Source organism: Manis javanica, chromosome 6 (assembly GCF_040802235.1).
Source record: "Manis javanica isolate MJ-LG chromosome 6, MJ_LKY, whole genome shotgun sequence".
Taxonomy (NCBI): Eukaryota; Metazoa; Chordata; class Mammalia; order Pholidota; family Manidae; genus Manis; species Manis javanica.
Genome location: NC_133161.1, coordinates 10,306,355 through 10,327,149, shown reverse-complemented (window position 1 = coordinate 10,327,149; position 20,795 = coordinate 10,306,355). Strand labels below are relative to the sequence as shown.

At 39.8% G+C, this 20,795-nt stretch overlaps 1 protein-coding gene across 1 annotated transcript; it reads left to right on the top strand.

Moving 5' to 3' along the window:
• The first annotated feature begins 5,971 nt into the window (after positions 1–5,971).
• On the top strand, positions 5,972–6,963 carry LOC108394003 (olfactory receptor 2A1/2A42-like). Its single transcript, XM_037012410.2, has one exon. The coding sequence runs from the start codon at positions 5,972–5,974 to the stop codon at positions 6,911–6,913; it is 942 nt and encodes a 313-aa protein (XP_036868305.2). The 3' UTR covers positions 6,914–6,963.
• Positions 6,964–20,795: the final 13,832 nt, after the last annotated feature.

Genomic DNA, 20,795 nt, shown 5'->3' with positions numbered 1-20,795 from the left:
CCCCAGTCTGCCCCTGGCCTCCATACCAGCTCTCCCCAGCATCTCCCCACCACGGGCTGTTACTTGTAATCAGGTGATGTTTCAGGGACTTGTCTGCCCACCTCTGCTGCAGCACTAGGGGTCCAGATTACAGCAGGGAGACACTGAGCTACAGAGGCTGATGCCAGGTGCTTATTCACCACCACCCTGGTGCTGCTTCCTTACAGGCTCACCTGAGCATGGGAGTTTGGTGCCAGGGCAGTGCTGGGATTCATGAAATCCAAATGAGGCTGAGTGTTTGGGGACTATGATGAGTGATTGGTCTCACAGGCATGCTCTGTGGCTGTCTGTGTTTCCTAATTTGCATCCTTCTGGGGATGAGAGCAGAAATAGAGAATTGCTTTGTCCCTCTTTCCCAGTGGAGGTCACATGCATGACATCTCAGGGCCCATGTCCTCCAGGGAGCCCTCAGAGTTGCCAGCTAGTTTGTGCCCATCAGAGAATACAACGTCCTTTTCTGAGGATTCTGCCACATTTTTACTAAGGAACAGGTTCTGAGGGTTCCCACAGAAACTTCAAGAAAGCAGGACTTTGCCCAACCTTCTGGCGCTCTCCCCTTCTGAGGTCCTTGAGTCCAAATGTGGGAGCTAACCAGGTTGCCTTATCTTACTTTACCATAAATTCCTCTTAGACCTGCTGTAGCATCTAATCTTTTGTTGACTATTACTCTGCTATTTGAAATCTTTAAGTATTGGAAAGAGAAAAAATACTCTCTGTTAATGTTAAACATATAAACTCATTCATATTCTATATGAATAGTTTCAGGGGAATATTAGATGCGCATCTTATAGACAAAATTGTGTGACGGTGTTTAGGATTTGGTTAATTTTGTTTCATTGCTGGAGAAATATCCATGTGATACAGAACTACCTGGAAAAGATGCCACTAACAAAAAAGTAAGAACTTCCTGTATTATGGATTTAGGTGGACTGTATGGACTAATTCCCTAGCCACAGGAAATATATATAGAATATATTATGGAATGATGTCACAATTTCAGGAAAATTCATATATTGGTTATTATAAAAATTTTGCATTTGTTGTCAGCAAGTCACATTCATGCTAAATCTATGAGATCATATTTCTTGCAATGGAATACAAAGCCCAGTGGATACTACTACATCTATGTCTCATAGTTATCTTTCATTAAGTATAGCATTAGAGATTTTACAAGGCAGCTATAATGTACTCAATAAATATGTGTCAGTGTGTGATTTTCTATAGGTTGGAGGATAAGTTTTTGCAGTGGGAATGGGAAAAGTATAGAAAAGGAAAAAAGATGTTAGGTGCTGGTTCAGCAAAGTGGAAGAGGGATGACACTTTACATTTTCTTTCTGTAAGGTTTTTCTGTTTAATGTGTGTCTTTTTATTTAACCCTGCTCTTGAAGCACATTTTTATGAGAAAATCTTCACAAAGCTCAGAAACATTGACCTGCTTCACTGTGTGCTTCCATGGTGCCTGGTGCATAGAACGCAATCAATAACATGATCTATTATTATCAACTTTTTACAGATTCTCCAATAGACAATATCATGTGGGTCTGACAATCATTTCTTCTTTATGGTCCACCATCTTTCTTATATCCAGAAAAATCACTTATCCTATCAACTCTTACCCTGTAAGACAACTTTGCAAAGTCTTGGCTTATAACTATGTAAGTATAAGATGCATTCATTTTCAGTTCTCCTTGTTACTCACAAGCCCTATATACAGTTCAGCTAAGCTGTGGATTAACAATACGTGATCATTCTAGGAATTCTGTGCCCACACCCACTGCTTTAGCAAAGAACTTGCCGGTTCATCACACATTGAGATTTACTTTTTCAAATACACGTTCCATTAAGTTCTGATGTTTGTATATGAAATGATTTTCTTCTTAGATATTTACTTTAGAACTTTACAGTTGCCTGATTATTTTTTAACCAGGTTATAATTTGATATTTTTGAAATTCCAAAATTGTACCTATATAAATTAATGTACTTTACTGTGCCTGAAAGTCACATTTGGAACTGGGACACATTTCAAAGTTGAGCCACCCTCTTTGTGCCGAACAGCCCATAAGAAATTTAATCTGTTTGCATTCCATTTGATTGTTTCTAACTAACCTTATTTAAGTCATAGGTATCAAATAAAATTAAAAAGGTAGATAAAAGGGAAGTATCTCCAACATTTAATTGTTTATAACCCTTTGTACATCCTTCCATCCATCTTACCCAATTTTAAAAATCCTATGTTAGTACATTTCACGAGGCGTACAATTCTTCTGAACTGCTGTACATTTACTTCTAAGAGGTTAGCATAATCAAAATAAAATATATTTTAAAGGAAACCAGATCTAATATAAGCACATCAATATTTAGATGTTCATTTGTTTATATTTAATCATTTGTCATTTCACAAACGTTTATTAACTGTCAGGGATATAAAAATGAACAAGCCTATTTTGCTGCTTTTAAAAGAAATCAGATTGGAGGCAAGTAAGGCTACAGTGCTGAAAAAATGAATGGACTCCGACTTTTTTCCATCTGTCTTTAAAGAGGCTTTCAAAAAATCATGGTTTGTATGGTACCTTTTTTCCATTTATGTTTTCATGTTGAGGGAAATAAAGGAAAATTCGTAAAGGAAATTATTATTTTATAAGTGGGTGGATTCAAATGTATTTTTCACAGCCAAGTATGTTCCTACACTTTGTGTTCAAAAATCAAATTAAGAAAATTTGTGAAGCAGCAAGAAATTTTAATATTAACCTGAAATCAAACAGGCAGTGGTCATGCGTAAGGAGATTACTTCTATGTCCAGGTGATTTGACAATTTGTCAATAATGCTCGTAAGAAAACAGGCATCTCATCTGTTGCTGTTGGGAAGGCACGTGTTCCTTTCCCCACATCTTCCTTCAGTGAGATTCTCTTGGTCCATGGTCTTGTCCTCACTTTTTAGATCCAGCTTTGGAAATTTTGCTCAAGAACTGTACCATGCTGTGCAAAGACCCAAGGCCAATGCGCAGACCACCGTGCCTAAATGCTCGTTTGTTTAGAATTCAGTATGCGACAGCATAATGGGCAGAGGACCTTGCTGATCAAAACATTCCTTCTTTGTGGAAATAATCTACTCAGGAATCCTGTTAGTTTAGTACCTCATGGCTGATTGACAAGAGGGCTAATCAGAGATCTAACTGACTAGGGTTGCTCATTACTGGTCGCCTAAGCTACCCATGTAGACTGTGCACACAGACTCGCCAGGTGACTAGGATCCTTGTGCCAGCTGGTCAGGCTTCTTTCCCTGTGAATGTCCTTGAAGACGAGCAGATGAATACCGGCTCTCTGACCTCATATCCATGCCCCGTATGGATCCTCTCCTTTCTCTTTCCCACACTGCTTCCCTCCCTGGCAGGGACGCGCCCACGCAGATGCCCCCCAGCCCCCCTACCTGGCCGCCTCCCGCGCCCGAGACTGCATCCGAGCGCCATGAGCGGGCTTTTGGAGGCTCCCGGAATTCTGCACGTGTGTATTTCCTGATATTACCTTGTTGCTCTCAAGTCTATGATCAAGTTCGTAGGCAAAGGCTCTTCCCACTAACTGGCTGACCCTGCCTTTGTCAAGAGACAAACGAAATTACCCATTTGTCAGTAATTTGTTTATTGGCTAAAATATATGTTAATTCATGTTGCTGAGGTCAGCCCCTGTTCTTAGTTCAAATATCAGTTTCTTGTCTTTGGGATTTCAGATATAAGGCATGTAACAAATATGAAGGACTGAGTTAACAGCAGGATGGCTCTAATTCCTCTTTATTTCCATTCTAGGCTATGACGTTTACCCTCCTTTTTCGAAAAATTTTACTGTTGTATTGTTACACAATTGGCATAGAGCACTATGTCTTTGGATTTATACTCTTAGTCTATTTCCTATATGCCATACAGTCCTAGTAACTACACTCCCCGGGCTGTGCATTACATCCCTAGTATTTATCTCACAACTCGAAGTTTGTACATTTTGACTACCTTCATCCATTTCTCCCTCCTCCCATTCTACATATCTAGTAACCACAAGTCAGATCTTTTTCTATGACTTTGGTTTTGCCCTTTTTTTTTTTGATCCCACACAGAAGTGAGATTATATAGTACTTTTCTTTCTCTGACTTATTTAACTTAGCATCATGCTCTGAAGGCCCAGCCATATTGTCAAAAATGGGAGGCTTTTCTTCTTTTAATGGCTGATATTCTTTTGTGTGTGTATGTACATACATGTGTGTATATGTACACATATATAATATATTCTCTTTATCCCTCTGTCCATGGACATGTAGGTTGTTTCCATGTCTTTGCTATTGTAAATAATGTTGTGAACATAGGCACACGGGTATCTCTCAGACATAAGTGTTTTTGTGTCCTTCTTCAGTATTCCCAGACGAGGAATTGCTGAATAACATGGCAGTTCCAATTTTTATTTTTTAAGGAACTTCCGCACTGTTTTCCGTAGTGGCTGTGCTAGGTTACCTTCTTACAAATAGCACACAAGTTTCCTTTTTCCCTACAAACTCAACATCATTTGTTATCTGTTGTCCTTTTGATAATAGCCATTCTGACTGGTATGAGGTGATATATCACACCAATCAGAATGATTTGCATTTTCCTGGTGATTAGTGATGTGGAGCATGTTTTCATGTACCTGATTGCCATCTGTATGTCTTCTCTGAAAAATGTCTATTCTGGGCCTTTGCCCATTTTTTGATAGGATTGCTTGTTTATTTTTGCTGTTGAGTTGCATGAGTTCTTCATAGATTTTGGGTATTAACCCCATAATTGGATATGTGTTTTCTAAATATATCTTCCCTTTCTATAGGTTTCTTTTCATTTTGTTGACCGATTCCCTTTTCGTGCAGAAGCCCTTTAGTTTGATGTAGTTCCTCTCATTTACTTTTTATTTTGTTGCTTGTACTTTAGGTGTTATATCCAAAAAATCTTTGCCAAGACCCACATCAAGGAGCATTTGTCCAATGTTTTTTTCTAGGATTTTTAAGGTTCTTATCTTATACTTAATTCTTTAATCCACTTTGAGTTAATTTTTAAAGTGGTATAAGGTAGAGGTCTAGTTTCATTCTTTTACATGCAAATATCCAATTTTCTCAGTGGAACTCATTGAAGAGACTCTTCTCCATTGCATATTCTTGGCTGCCTTGTTAAATATTAGTGGATCATATATGTATGAATTTATTTCTGTGCTCTCAATTCTGTTCCATTGGTCTAAGTGTCCGTTTTTATGCTAGTACCATACTGTTTTGATGACTATAGCTTTATAAAGTAGCTTGAAATCAAGAAGCGTGATGGCGCCTGTTCTCTTCTTTCTCAGGATTGCCTTGGCTCTTCAAGGTCTTCTGTGGTTCCTGTAACTTACAGGATATTTTAAAGTATGTCAGTAAAAACTGCCGTCTTGATAGGGATTGCATTGACTCTATAGATGGCTTAGGATAATATGGACATTGTAATATTATTTCTTCCAATCCATGAACATGGGATTTAGATAATTATAGTAACTCAATCATGACTCCTGCTGAACTAGTAACACTGTTTCTTTTCAAGTATCATTCTCCTTTAAGCTTTTCTATTATTGATTATTTTTACTACCCACACTATTTTTCTTACCAATTTGTACATACGTAGTTCTGAGCAATCCATACTTCATGATTCTGTAACCTGGCTTTATATTTCTTAATTCCATCCATGCCATGGCTCTAGGTAGGTAATTAATGGTGACATATGCCCCTTGTAAAATTGGATGTCAGATTATAAGTTTAGTTTAATGGATAGGCACTTAATTTTAAATGTTTCAATAGGTAAGTCTACCTTTCTAATTTATGATTCAGTGAGTTCTTAGCAAAATAGATGTCTTAAAATAACTGTCATGTAGCTCTCTGGTTCTCTATTACATAGTGAAATGGAGGAAAATCAGACAGTGGTTACAGAGTTCATCCTACTGGGATTTTGTGTTGGTCCGAGGATTCAGGTGCTTCTCTTCGGGCTCTTCTCCCTGCTCTATGCCCTCACCCTGCTGGGGAACGGGGCCATCCTGGGGCTCGTCTCCCTGAACCCCCAGCTGCACACCCCCATGTACTTCTTCCTCTGCCACCTGGCCGCTGTCGACATGGCCTATGCCTGCAACACGGTGCCCCAGATGCTGGTGAACCTCCTGCGTCCAGCCAAGCCCATCTCCTTTGCCGGCTGCATGGCACAGACCTTTCTCTTTATGACTTTTGCTCACACAGAATGTGTTCTGCTGGTGGTGATGTCCTATGATCGGTATGTGGCCATATGCCACCCCCTACGTTACTCCATCATCATGAGCTGGAGAGCATGCATGGTCCTGGCCGTCACTTCCTGGGTGTTTAGCTTCCTCCTGGCCCTGGTCCACGTGTTTCTCATCCTGAGGCTGCCCTTCTGTGGGCCTCATGAAATCAACCACTTCTTCTGTGAAGTCCTGTCTGTCCTCAAGCTGGCCTGTGCTGACACCAGGCTCAACAAAATAGTCATCTTTGCTGCCTGTATTTTTGTTGTACTGGGGCCCCTCTGCATGGTGCTGGTGTCCTACACACACATCCTGGGTGCCATCCTGAGAATCCAGTCCAGAGAGGGCCGCAGAAAGGCCTTCTCCACCTGCTCCTCCCACCTCTGCGTGGTGGGGCTCTTCTTTGGCAGCGCCATCATCCTGTACATGGCCCCCAAATCCCGCCACCCTGAGGAGCAGCAAAAAATCCTTTTACTGTTTTATAGTTTTTTCAACCCTTTGCTGAACCCACTGATCTACAGCCTGAGGAACACAGAGGTTAAGGGTGCTCTGAGGAGAAGGCTGTTCAAGGAAAGTCATTCCCAGTTGGAGTGACATTGACATCACCAGCCTAATGGCTGGAATACCTTGTAAATCCAGAAACATTCCCTGCCCTCTTCTTTTTTGTGCCTTAGTGACACAAGAATCAGCATTCCCTCTTCCTCTGAAGGACAAGTTTAGATATGTTACATTCACTGAGTTTTTGTCATATATGAATTTATCAGGTATGTTCTGTTGTATTGCTCATTTAGTTGAATATCTGTGAATTAAAATTATCTTAATTCACTTTCTGGGTCTCAGAAATTGAATGCAGTCAATCTATATGCCTAATCTAAGTATTTAACTCACATTAAATACTCAGTATTTAACGGAGTATGTCATAAGATTGGGAAGAATAAAAACAACAGCAGTGAAAGGAAGTGACCTCCAAAGCCAGAGGCACACCTGTCCATGCTCCTCATTCTCCCCAGATGCGCCTGCGCTGGCAGAGTCGCTCAGAGAGTCGTGTTGCACAGTGTTGACAAATTCTGTATTAAGACTATTGACTCATATTAGGGAGTTGACAAGTGGCTGAGTGGAGGGAGAGAGTTCATACAGCATGTGTGACAGAGGGGAGAGGAGCAAGAGCCCCATCAACAGCGGAACAGTGTGTGCTGTTCACACCCTTGAGGACGACCTCATTGGCCAGCAGCTAGCAAAAGGGCAAAACCAGGTACCGTCCCCTGAATAGGTTTCTCATGCGTGTCAAAGCAACAGTGTAGTTGTTCACAGAATCTCCGGAACATTCTGAGTGTCATCCCATAAGTGATGTAGCTGTGTAGACCATGGTTTTCCACATCTTTTCATCAGCACTTCCACCTTGGTCTGTCCAGGTGTGCACTGTCTTCCCATTAGAACATCTTTCCCCTCAATAGGACATTTCACTAGTGTAGCTGGTGTTCTGCCTTGGTTGTGGGCTGATCTTTGCTGATTCATTCTAGTTTACGAAGCCGTGGTCAGGGATGAGTCCCACACATTTTAAGTGGCTTCTGGGGTGTCACCTACGAAGTCTGCTCTCTAACCTGCCCTGAAACTAGCATGACCACTTGTTTCTAGCATCTTTCTCAATTCCACAGAGTGAGCATCTGACTTGCTCTGAAGAGGGAGTGTTTGTCCTGCACTCGGGGATTAATCAGTACTCAATTCTTAGCTACTGTGTGTAGCCTGCAGAACTGACCGAATGCAAAACCAAAATGGGTGTTTATAATTATAGCCAACATTTTGGCTAATCACTTTCCCAGTGTTCATGCTATGTATTCATAACACTTCACATGGGTTGTTTAGTCATCACACCCAACAATGAAGAAGGTCCCAGTACACTCCACTTTATACATGCCATGCCAGGGAGTAGTGAATGCCAGGCTCTGACCTCGGGGGCCTGCTTCTCAACCTTGTACTTTTAACCACAGCAATGTGTATTATGCTCATCCATATCAGTGTGTCAAGAAGAACATGGCTAAGTTATGCCAAGGAAGGATGTGGTAAGTGAAAGAGGGCTTCCCTACGGCCTCATGTGCTCTGCAGTGAGCTGATCCGTGCTCAGGAAGGCATGGCAGATGAGAGATCATTTATGAGGCTGGTTGTCCTCGGCAGTGAATCCTGTGGACAGTCGCAAAAATCATTAGATTTTTAGAGGAACATAGTGTGAAGGTGAGATAGAAGACTGTTCTTGTTGACATTGGTGATTCAGTTGAGCCAAGACCCAGAATCAAGTCCCCGACACCATTGTCTCTCTCCCTCTGTCTCTCATTATAGGCCATGCACTGCTCTTGTCATATATTATTTCTGACCTTCAAAACAGCCTTTTGAGGCAAAGGACAATATGCCCTCTTTACATACATGGAAGCTGAGGCACGGGGAGATGGAGCATCTGCCCAGTTTCACAGCTCCCGACGTGCATTCCAAGGCTGAACCGAGGCATCTGATTCCCGATCCTTCGCTCACGACTGCTCGGCACGTGGCCTCTGGGAGCCTGTCGACAAAGATCAGAGAAATCACAGAGAAATAGAACAAATGACTCAGACCGAGGGGCAGGCATCAGGCTGCACAGAAAAGGACTGGGGGTGCAGAAGATACCGGCTTGAGTCTAAACGGTTTTGTAAAAAAAATGACAAGAAGAACCGAGGGTGAGAGGTGGAGGACGCATGTGCAGTGAGGCAGACACAGCGGAAAGGGGGACTTGCCCTGCGGGTTCACGCGGGCGCCTCCCCGACTGGGCGCAATTAGAACAGACGTTTGATGGGTATTTGATCTAAAAAGTGCCCTTTTGCAAGACAAGGGAATTCAGGTTTCATGTTTGGTGTTCAAAATTGTTATATGCTCTCAGATGGCATGTACAGAACTTTACTAAGGTGGGTATCCAGTTCCGCATACGGTCCAGGGGCTCCTCAAGGGTACAGGACCCCGCTCCCCACTTTTCCTCACACCAGCACATGCTGAGCACAGAGAAATCAGTCAGTGAGCTCTGGGCCCGTCTACTCAGGAGCCTCAGCTCTCAGTTAACTACTTCTACAAAATGTGCTAAGCAGTCTTCTAATTTCTACATTTTAACAATCTTTTATTTGTGAAACATATTGTGGTAGAAAGTAATTGTAGCTAAAACGTATTTAGTAATGGCTGTGTATAAGATAGCATATTAAATTCCTTAGATGGAATCCTCATAGCAAAGCAATAAAGTATGTATTAACAGCATTCTCACTTATTGGAATATTAATAGGAAAATCTACTTATTGGAATATATATAGGGAATCTGACATTTACAGAACTAACAAATTCAGTGTCATAAACATATCAGTAGTGGAATCATAATTAAAATCCAATCAAGCTACTCTGGATCAACTATAAGCCATTCCTTTGAAAAGGACCTTCTGGTATTTACATCTTCCATGACTAGATCAAGACTGTTTCATTCAATTAGTGCTAACTAACTAAATAAATGACTATTTAGCCAAACTCTTATTCAGAAAGAAGGGAACACCATAAAATATGCAAATATAGCAGACATTATTCTGTATTAATTAGATATCTTATTGTCTTTAGTCACTTTTAGTTCCAGATGTACTCTGTTCTTGTGAAAGTTTCTTATGGGGTACATACTAGTAATTCTATCCCATTTGCCAGAGATCATAGAGGAATTGCAGACATATTAGGAGAAAGTATTTAGTGCTTAATGTGAAAAGAGAGAGCTATGCATATTAATTTCTATCATGTAGAACAGAGGTTTTGAATCCTTCAGAAAGAGCATGCCAAGTTGCCCACCCCACGATGATAGTGTGCCGAGCTGGAGTCTGTGCTGGCAGTGTAGCCTCGTGGAGGGGGTTCACCTTGCTGTTTCTTCCAAGATGGTGGAGCATTAGGGGCTGTAGCTGCTGAAAATGCTAGGGATGGCATGCTGTGGGTGGGGGCCAGTTCACGGGCCACTTGAAATTGTATCCCACAGTGCTTTGGCATCTGGGGTGGGCACTGCCCACCATGGACCTATACACAACAGGACAGTTGTCTTTCCTTTGCTGGTCAGTGTAGACCACGGCTTCTCTGACATTGGTGGATACAAATCATCTGAGGACCCTGAGAAATGCAGGTTCTGATTCAGCAGGGCAGAGATTTGTTTTTCTAATGGTCTGGCACGTCCTGTGGATGATGCTGACTTACAGACCACACCTTGACTGCTAATGATGTAGAGAGGCATTGTTAAATCGACCTGTGGTTCTTAGGAGGAACGGGGAGGAAAATGAAAGAGGGGTTAGAACGTGTCCTCACAGGACGTCGTGGCCGCGATGCCTTTCCCCAGAGCACAGGCGAGGGTCCGCTTTCCTTGCCATCTTCATGAACTTTGACTAGAGCACTGACTCAACCTGATCTGGTCTCTGTTTGGTTTTAGTTTGGTTTTAGCATATTCTCTGCTGTTAGTTTGCCTTTAAATTGTGGAGCCTTTTTGGGCCAGGAGAAGAGGCATGTTCTTGGGCACAGTCTGGTGAAGCCCTTAGACGGCCGGCTCAGAGCAAGGACATCTCGGTCCGCAGCCCAATTCTACCAATTCTGCCAGGTTGCTGTGTGACCTTAGAAAAGTCACTTAATCCCTCTGGGCACTGATTTCCCCACCTATAAAATGAAATGTTGGGCTAGGTGCTCTAGAAATTCTTTCTGGTTCTCTAATTCTATACCTCTTTACTAGCCTTTTAGCATTTAGTTTTTCTTCTACACAGGAGACAAGAGTAAATGGATAATTTTTTGAATAATTATTCAATTAATTCCTCAGCTTTGCACATTGTAGGAGTTCAAAAATAACCACCAAATTATTGAATAGTTTGCATAATGATCTCAAAACTATGAATGTCACAGATGCAGAGAACAACCCATAAAATATTCCACATGAACTGTCTTCCCTAAGAAAAGAATTTTGTCATCCTGTTTGGAAAGGATTAAGAATACTGCTCATTTGCAGAGGGTCCCAGATCTCTTAAGTCTGTGCTGGTGTTGTATAACTGGTATCATACTATAATAGCTTGCATTTATTGAGTGCTTATTCCATATCAAGCATTGTTCTGTGAGAACGAATTCTAATTAATACCAATCTAATTTTCACAACAATTGCCAGAAATAAGTTTTGCAATTAGAATCAATTTGTATGTGAAAAAATCAAGTACAGAGATGTTAACTATCATTCAAGGGTCACGCGGCCGGTGAGTGGCATAGCAGGACTTTCATTCAGATCTTCCAAAAGCCAAAGACCGTGTCTCTAACTACTAAGCCTACTGTCCCCCCTGCATCCTGAACCTACGGAGTCTTCCCTCTCTGTGATTAACTAAAGCTTCAGAAGAATAAGCCTGAAATTTTTCCTGGCCTGGAAATTCATACTAAGAAAGGGGATAGATAGTATATTTTAACATATATAAAACAACAAAAGGGTGATATACAAATCCATGAGAAAATGGACAAAAATATATACAGATACTCACAATATTCCCAGAAAAATGAAAGTCACCAATAAATATGACAATGTCTTCATCCTCCGTCAGGAAAATCTACTTTAAAATGATTTACTATTTCTTTCCCCAACAGACTGTGGATAATAAACAAAAGCTTGAGTCTGTGCATTGCTGGTGAGTACATGGGTCAGAGTAAACATCCCAACCTGTTGGTGGTGATTTAAAGGGGCACAGGTTTGAGATGCTACCAAAGTTGGACATACCTACTCAACCTTTAAAATGTGCACATCAGTTCTAAAAATTTATTCTAGAGAAATATTTAACATATGTAACAGCACAACGAAATGTATGTAGGATTTTGAATTGAAATTTATTGTAAACAATTCTAAATAATCTAATGTTCATTAATTTTGGAGTAACAAAACTTTGGTGTGTCATGCAGCTATGAAAAAGAACAAATATTTTGTATAACAGGCTACAATGGAAATTGTGCAACAAATATAGTTAAATGAAGAAAACAAGTCATGGCTTTAAACTTTTCTCATAGAGAAAACTAACTTTACATTAATTCATATATAATAATTGTGTGTGTATGTGGCTGCATGTGTGTGCATGTGTGTCTGTATATATGTCTGAATGTAGTCAACACAAGTTGCTTTTAGAAGACGAATGAGCTATGAGAAATAAATGCTTCTATGTTTTATGATAATCTTCCACTGGGCATGTATTAATGGTAGGATTAGAGAAAAAAAACCTCTGGTTTTTCAAAATCGTGTCAGTAAACATTTCTCACATGTCATAGTGGAAGCCAAAATTAAATAAAGCATTTAGTACAAGCAGTTTAGAATTTTGTTGGACTGTGACATTGTATCAAGGTGTTTCTTTGAAAATATCTTTTTTGTATCCATTATTCAATGCTCTCCTGTAATGTTTAAGCTAACCTGTGTTTATTAATTAAAATAATTTGAGTGAGAAATAACACAGACCAGGAATCCCAGATGCTAAGGCAACTGTATGGCATAAACAAAAAACCAATATATCGTGCAGTCATGTGATGCCTTGTACAATGTGAATTGAAAACGAAGTATTTTTGGAGTGACTAGGCTTTCCTCATTTTTTTAAATTTCCAAAATAATGTTATGCAATGCATTAGTGGGAGAAGCTCTAACAGGGAAACCCCCAAATCACAGTGATTTAATAAAATAAAAGCTTATTTCTTGTTCATGTAAAATCCTATGCAGGTATGCAAGACAGCCTTCCACGTGGTGATGCAGGGACCCAGGCACCTTCCGTCTTATGCTCCCAGCATCCTCTAGGACCTTGGACACCTTCACTCGCAGCCAATGACTAGGGGAAGAGCAATTGTGCATGAAGCATACACTTCATACCTACTGCAGCCAGAGAAGTGAGACAAACTTTTCTGCTTATATTCCTTAGGTAAGAATATGACACCCTCTCCCCAAATATAAGAGGGCAGGAAAAGGCCGCCACATGCTGGCAGTTACATGCCAGCGGCCACTGTACATAAGGAAGAGAAGCACATTTTTTAAAGCACTGTTTCTTAATTAAGGTAATACTAGAAACTGATACAAATAAACCCTAACAATAGCTCTTGCAAATTGTGCCTCCTTCATTCCTTATTGTTAAGGATTGCAATCTTTGGCCCTTTTAACTTGTAATTCCTCAAGAAATAAAATTGAGAACTTTACCATTTTCATTCTCCACCAGTAGATTTCTGTCACGCGCCCTGATGATGCATTTACTGGGGTCTTGGGTATTTCTCACAACCTTATTTTTATTTTTTTCTCTTTTACAGAATATCCCTTATGGTGAGTTACTTTCAGAAATAATTGAATCCACACATTTTATGTTGACTTTTATCTGTGTTATACTCAAATGAACTCTATGGTCAAATTCTAGAATACTTTACACATAAAAGTTAGAAATGTCTGGTGACATCAACTGCCCAAAGGTAGCAGATAATGCTTTCGTTTCAATTCATCATCACTGTGTTGTCTGTATGCCTTCTTTTATATATTTGTCATTTTTACTCTTTAAACTGCAAACTCTACCAAGATAAAAGTAAGTTTAATTTCAACAAAATGTAGACGATTTTGAATTACAAATATTGATGTCTATGTTCAGAAAGTATTTTTTCTCAGTTTTAGTTTGTGTGATAACCCCCAACTGTTTATTACTGATTATCTTACTTTTAATTTTCCATTTTTTGAGAATGTCTTGTGTAACCAATATTCCTGAAGTGTTGATAACAGAAATGTATTCTTGAAAACTCTTCTTTACACAGATTTTCATTTTGCTCATGAAAGGCTGTTTTCTGATTTCCACATACTGACATATAATAACATGTGAGAGCATATTCATGTCAAATAAGATCTGACTGTTCTCTGTGTGTTATTTTCCTTTGTATACATTTGTATTTTGTATATGTTCATGTTCCTCTATGACCACGTTTATGAACTGTGCACAGGTTAAACGTTGCATTAGCTTGACATAGCAGTGAAGAATGTTATTTTTGAGATGATGTATTTCCTACATTTTAGTTTGTGTGGTATCATAAAATGTATTTAACTTCTGATTGTCTCATTTAAAACTTTCTACTTTTAATAACTGATGTTATTTTTTATAACTGATGTTTCTATGGTGTTGGATATAGATAAATATGTCCTAAAACTATTGTTTTCATAGTACTTCATGGTACTTTTGTTGTTTATATCAGTTTCTTACTTTCCACATTTTCTGCAGTTCACCTGAACATGAAAAGAGACCTAAAGAAGATAATCTAATACTTAAAGATTGCCTTCCATGAAGCAGCGTTCTTAAATAATTAGGAGAACATTTTCGCACATCTGAATACACATATGGTTCTTCTCACAATGACATACGCCCTCGGAGTACAGGTGAGCATGTTGTCAGCTCGTGATGCCGTCTGCAAGATTGTCCCTCAGGTTCATGCCCCGGTCCCGGCAGACTGGGGACCACACTGTAACAAACTCAGTAGTTTGTAAATTGCACAGTTCTCGATATGGAATTCCTAACCCTCCTATGTCCAGTATAAGAGAGAAATGTCAACAAACATGAGAAAACCTTGGGCAGCTGATATCTCCACCCTCCTGGAGAGGCAGTGGCTTCTAGGGGAAGCTGCCTTGGAGAGTGCCTTCTCCTTCCCTCTCCCGAGGGAATAAATCTTTCAGCATCCCTTTCAGAACAGAGGTTAGAAAATGCTCCCAAAGATCACCTTACTTTGGTGGCTTGTGCTCTAGAATCTTTCCCCTCAGGCAGGTTCTAATGAGCCCCTTGGGACACCTGGGCCCTCTTGGACTCCCCAGTCTGTCCCCGGCCTCCATACCAGCTCTCCCCAGCATCTCCCCACCACGGGCTGTTACTTGGAATCAGCTGATATTTCAGGGGTCTGTCTGCCCACCTCTGCTGCAGCACTATGGGCCCAGAATCCAGCAGGGAGACACTGAGCTACAGAGGCTGATGCCAGGAGCTTATTCACCACCACCCTGGTGCTGCGTCCTTACAGGCTGACCTGAACATTGGAGTTTGGGTGCCAGGGTAGTGCTGGGATTCATGAAATCCAAATGAGGCTGAGTGTTTGGGGACTGTGATGAGTGATTGGTCTCACAGGCATGCTCTGTGGCTGTCTGTGTTTCCTAATTTGCATCCTTCTGGGGATGAGAGCAGAAATAGAGAATTTCTTTGTCCCTCCTTCATAGTGGCGGTCACATGCACGACATCTCAGAGCCCATGTTCTCCAGGGAGCCCTCAGAGTTGCCAGCTAGTTTGTGCCCATCAGAGAATACAACGTCCTTTTCTGAGGATTCTGCCACGTTTTTACTAAGGAACAGTTTCTGTGGGTCCCACAGAAACTTCGAGAAAGCAGGCTTTGCCCAACCTTCTGGTGCTCTCCCCTTCTGAGGTCCTTGAGTCCAAATGTGGGAGCTAACCAGGTTGCCTTATCTTACCTTAGCATCAGTTCCTGTTAGACATGTTGTAGCATCTGGTCTTTTATTGACTATTACTCCATTCCGCTATTCTTCTTAAGCATAGGTCAGGAAATTCTGTCCCTTCTAAATATGGGCTGATCATTATTCTGCTATTGGGATAATTTGAGGAAAAATTAATGCTAACTGAATTGTACAAATTGCTCGCAAATAATGTAAGTATGTGTAGAATTTGGTTAACTTCATTTTATATTAAGGTTAAGTAGCTGCATGAAAGCAATAACTTTGTGGACATTGATGCTAAAAGTAAAGGAAATTTCCCTGTGATAGGTTTTGGCTAAATATATGGAATGATTTTCTTAAGCCAAAGATCACACTGGAATATATTATGGAATAATCTTACAATTCTGGGTAACTGACATTAGTTCAGTCCTTGTGTTTATGTCAACAAGACCACAATGTATAATCTATGCTGCTCCTTGAAGAACACTGTCAGGTACACAGAAAGTACTCATTGAACACTTTTAAGTGCTAGAGTTTTCCAAACCAGGAACTCATGTGAGTGAATGTGCCCGTTTGTGCCTGTGTGTGATTGTGGTTTTGTGTGTGTGTGTGTGATTGCAGTGGGTTGGGGAAGGGTACAAAAGGAAAGAAGTTGCTTCCTAAAGGATAATTTCTTCAGTTTGTAATAGAATTGTCACAGTTTTGCAGGAGATATTAAAAGGTCAGAAGCCAAAACCTGCTTTACAATCTTTTAATAACATATTGTCCAGCAAACAATGTTGTTGACTTACATTGCTATACCAAAGACTTTGCAAAACCTACTTAAAGAGAATAATGGCGTGTAAGGGAGATGGTTTCCAGGGACTACTGTGAAATCACAGACAAGCCATGCTTGTCAGATCCTATAATATGCTGTCCAAGAAGCTGTTAAAAATGGATAATAATTGATCTGTTATTGAGAGTTGATTGTGTAGTAGGAATGTACTCAATTAATGAATTACCTGAATTATCTCAATTAATTGAATTAACTAACATTGTATCTCAAAGGGCATTATCTCAGTTAATCTTCACAGCAACCTCATGACAAAGGTAGTGTCACTTTTCTCCGTTCAAAAAAATAGGAAACTAAAGCTTGAGAAGTTAAGAAATATACTCAAAGTAATTTTACTATAGTAAATGTATGTATGATCCATAGCCCATGTTTTCTAATTGCTGTTCTAGAGTGCCTTTCAATACTTGGGGTGTCTTAGGGGGGTTCTTTTTGGTGATTTGTTTTGTCATTGTTTTGCTTGAGAATCTGGCTCATGGAAGAATGTGGAGAGGTCATTAATGTTTTGTTTTCTCATATTTAATCAAATTGTTACTCAGTCAGTCAATACATTTTTACACATTTACTATGTTCCAGGGACAATGCATGGTCCAGTAGATATCTTTTTACTATTGACTAGATCAAAAAAATTTCTTCAATCCAAGGGTATATTTTAAATATTCTTATTAAATTACTTCCAAAGTATAACTAGATAGCCCTTATTGGCCACTATGGTATCAAGAGATAATATTTCAATATTCCTCATAAGTATGTTGTAAATATTATTGTTATTATGAATTACAAGAAAGTGTTTTCCAAGGTTGGTTATAAGACAACCCAAATGTAGACTTCCTATGTAATCAAAATCCTCTAAGAAACTATTCAAATGTTAGAAATACTGTGGAGATGCATATTGGGGAGGTAAGAAAGTGAGGTTTTGAGAATGAGGAATTGTAGAAGAGATGAGCAAAATTGCAAATGGAGAGAGAATATCATAAAGGAGAGACTAGGGAAAAAAAGAGATGGGAATGGAGACAGTGATATAGTGAGGGACAGGGACAGGGAGACACAGCTACCAAGAGAGACAGAAGATTCAGAGCAAGAAAGTTACCAGTGATAAAGAGGGACACTGCGTAATGATACTCCAAGAATACATAATCTTTAACATGTATGTGCCTAACAACAGAGCATCATAATACATGAGACAAAAACTAATGGAACTGAAAAGAGAAATACTAGTATAGATGGAGACTTAAATATCCTTCTATCAGAAATGGACAGAGCCAGCAGACAGACATAACAGAACTAAACAACACCGTAAGTCAACAGATTACAATGTACACCTATAGACTACTTCACCACCAACAGCAGAGCACATATTCTTCTGAAGCTCACGTGCAACATTCACCAAGACAGACCCCATTCTGGGCCATAAAATACACATAAACAAATTTAAAAGACTAGAAATGATACAATGTCTCCTTTTAGACTGCAATGGAATTGAAGTAGAAATCAATAACAGAGAAATAGCTGGAAAATCCCCAAATACTTGGAGATTAAACAAAATCTTCCAAAAAACATGTAAGTCAAGGAAGAAATCTCAAGAGAAAATTAAAAATATTTCAGACTAAAAGAGAAATAGATGAGGGCTCTACTGAGTGCATTAGTTGTAATGAATATTTCTTATTAGAAGTAAGCCATCCAATACTTCTGTTGAACTGATAATTTAAAAATACCTTTTATTTCAGGAATGTTGGATGACTCATGCCCACACATTAGAAAGGAATTTGTCAGCTCATCAGATCTTAAATTTTACTTTTTCAGACATGGACCCTTGCTAGTACTGACAGGTTTGTTCACGTGTAGAGAAATAATTTCAGTCTTAAGATTTTTTACTCTGAAACCATGGATATACCAGATAATTTATCAGTCATCAACAATTTGCCAATTTTTAAGTTACTAACTTGTACATACACATATCATTTCCAGCATAAAACAATGTCTGAATGTTGGATTTGGAATTGGGATATATTTATTTTATTTTTTAGTCTCACTTCTGCCAGTTTAGCAAATTAAATCCATTTGAGTTTAGGTAAGATGCTTTTAATATCATGGAGAATGAAATAAAAACATAGGGGGAAAAAGGGAAGAAAACAGAAGTGTCTTTCAAGTGATCAATGCTTAAACATTTTGGAGGTTCTACAGTTATTCTAATCAAACTTTAGATAGTGTTCTCTTTTGCCCTGGGAAGAATGTCCTTAATTGGGTAGGATTATGGTAGGCAAGATTCAAGCAAGGCAGAAATTCCAGACCCAGTCCAGTGATAGTCCAAAAATTCAATATTTAGGCATTCACTCATTCATGTGTATTCATCCATTCACTTTTTCAACCAGTAAACATTGGCTAAGTGCCAGAATTATAAAAATGGGTATGTCTTTTCCTTCTTCACAGGAGTGTGTTACGACCCAGTCCTGTGAAAGAAATCAGATTCTCAGCCTACTTGACAACTGTTCTTAAAGAACTTCAATGTAATCATTAGACTCTCCTTTCTCTTTTCTCTTCCATTAAATTTTAAACAGATTCATACTTTGTAAGTAAGGTTTCTTTTTCCTTTAAGTAACCATTTTGGAAGTTACAAAAGGGAGTCTGAATAAAGAGATACAACTTTCTACAAGATGTGAATTCAAAAGCATTTTCACAACTGAATCTTTTCATATGCTTTGTATGTTTTCCAAATACATTTAAAAGGTTGTCCTAGGACAGTAATTTTTAATAGAATCCTGAAAAAAGTAAGTCCTGATCATGTGTTAGGCATTCATACATAGCACTGCAATTAGATTCATTTGTGTCTTGGTGATATAATAATTTACTGGTAATTGTTATTTAGAAAAAATAAACTTCCGTTGTTTCTAGAGAGGATCTAGTAGGGATGTCCTTCAGGATTCCAAATAGCTGCTTGGAAAAACTTTCCTTGGATTGTATTTCAAGGAGGTTATCTTTGCACAGAGCTGTTCCTGTTCACTTTGTAGATCTGGCTTTGGAAATTTTGTTCAGTGTACACATTTCTCATCTGCATCACTCTATTCAAACTCAAACAAAGAACCGCAGCTATACCCGAATGGAATTATTTATTCTGAAAACATTGGCAAGAACTTTGCCAATCAGCACATTCCCTCTTTGTCAAAATATCCATGCAAGAAGGCCACAGGTCATGGTTGATTGGTGAGCGTGGGATCAGAGCAGAAGGTGATCGCTGGAGAGCTTACCAGCTAGGGTTAGTGATCACGGATCACTCAAGACATCTGCACTGCAGACACAGACCTGTCGGGAGGACAGCGTCCTCATGCTGTCAGGCCAGGCTTCCCTGGCAGTGCTGGGGATCCCTGCCCTCATGGATCACATCCCTTCTTTATTCCTCAGCCTTTTTCCAGGCAAGTGCCCCCGGCAAGTGTTCCACGTGGGTTCCCTGAATCGCAGTCAGACCCTCCTCCCCTCCTTCCATGAGATTCAGCAAAGCATCTGAAGGGAGTTTAGACTCCCCAGCGACACGGTTCCTCAGGTTATCTTGTTTTCTGCCTCCAGTTCTTCTCACCCACTGTGAGTGGATTTTACATTTTACTTCTCCAAAGGCAGTGCCATTTCTCTTATTTACACATCCGTCAGGGAGCATGTCACTGATGTCTCCACTGGGGTGAGTGACAGCTGGACCAGGGTCCCACAACAGCCATTTCCCTGCATCAGTCTTGGAGAAACTTTATTTCAGAGGCAAGCAGGCATGTGTTTAATAGGCAGCCTCAGGTGATTTTTGCAGCAAAGACACTAACAAAATGTTTGCACCAGAAAGATGCTGGGTTCCTCATGGCGTCACCCAGGATTCCAGGACAAACCAACAACTATCATGTGGCACGTCACCAATCACAGAAGCATCAAGTACCTGACTGCCAACTTATTGCTATGGCAATCTGTAAAATGATAAATTCACTAAACTGTCTCTTTGCCAAAATTTTAAATCAGCTGTCTATAAAGTATTTGGCAATTCTTGTGTTGCTGAAATAAGGCAGACTACATTTTTTAATGAATGGCTATTTTTTTTTGTTTGCTTTTGAATTTAACATGGTATGTGATACAAATGCTAAGCCATCATTACAAATAGTCCTCCAACGCACTGTCATTCCAGGTATGGCCTTTCC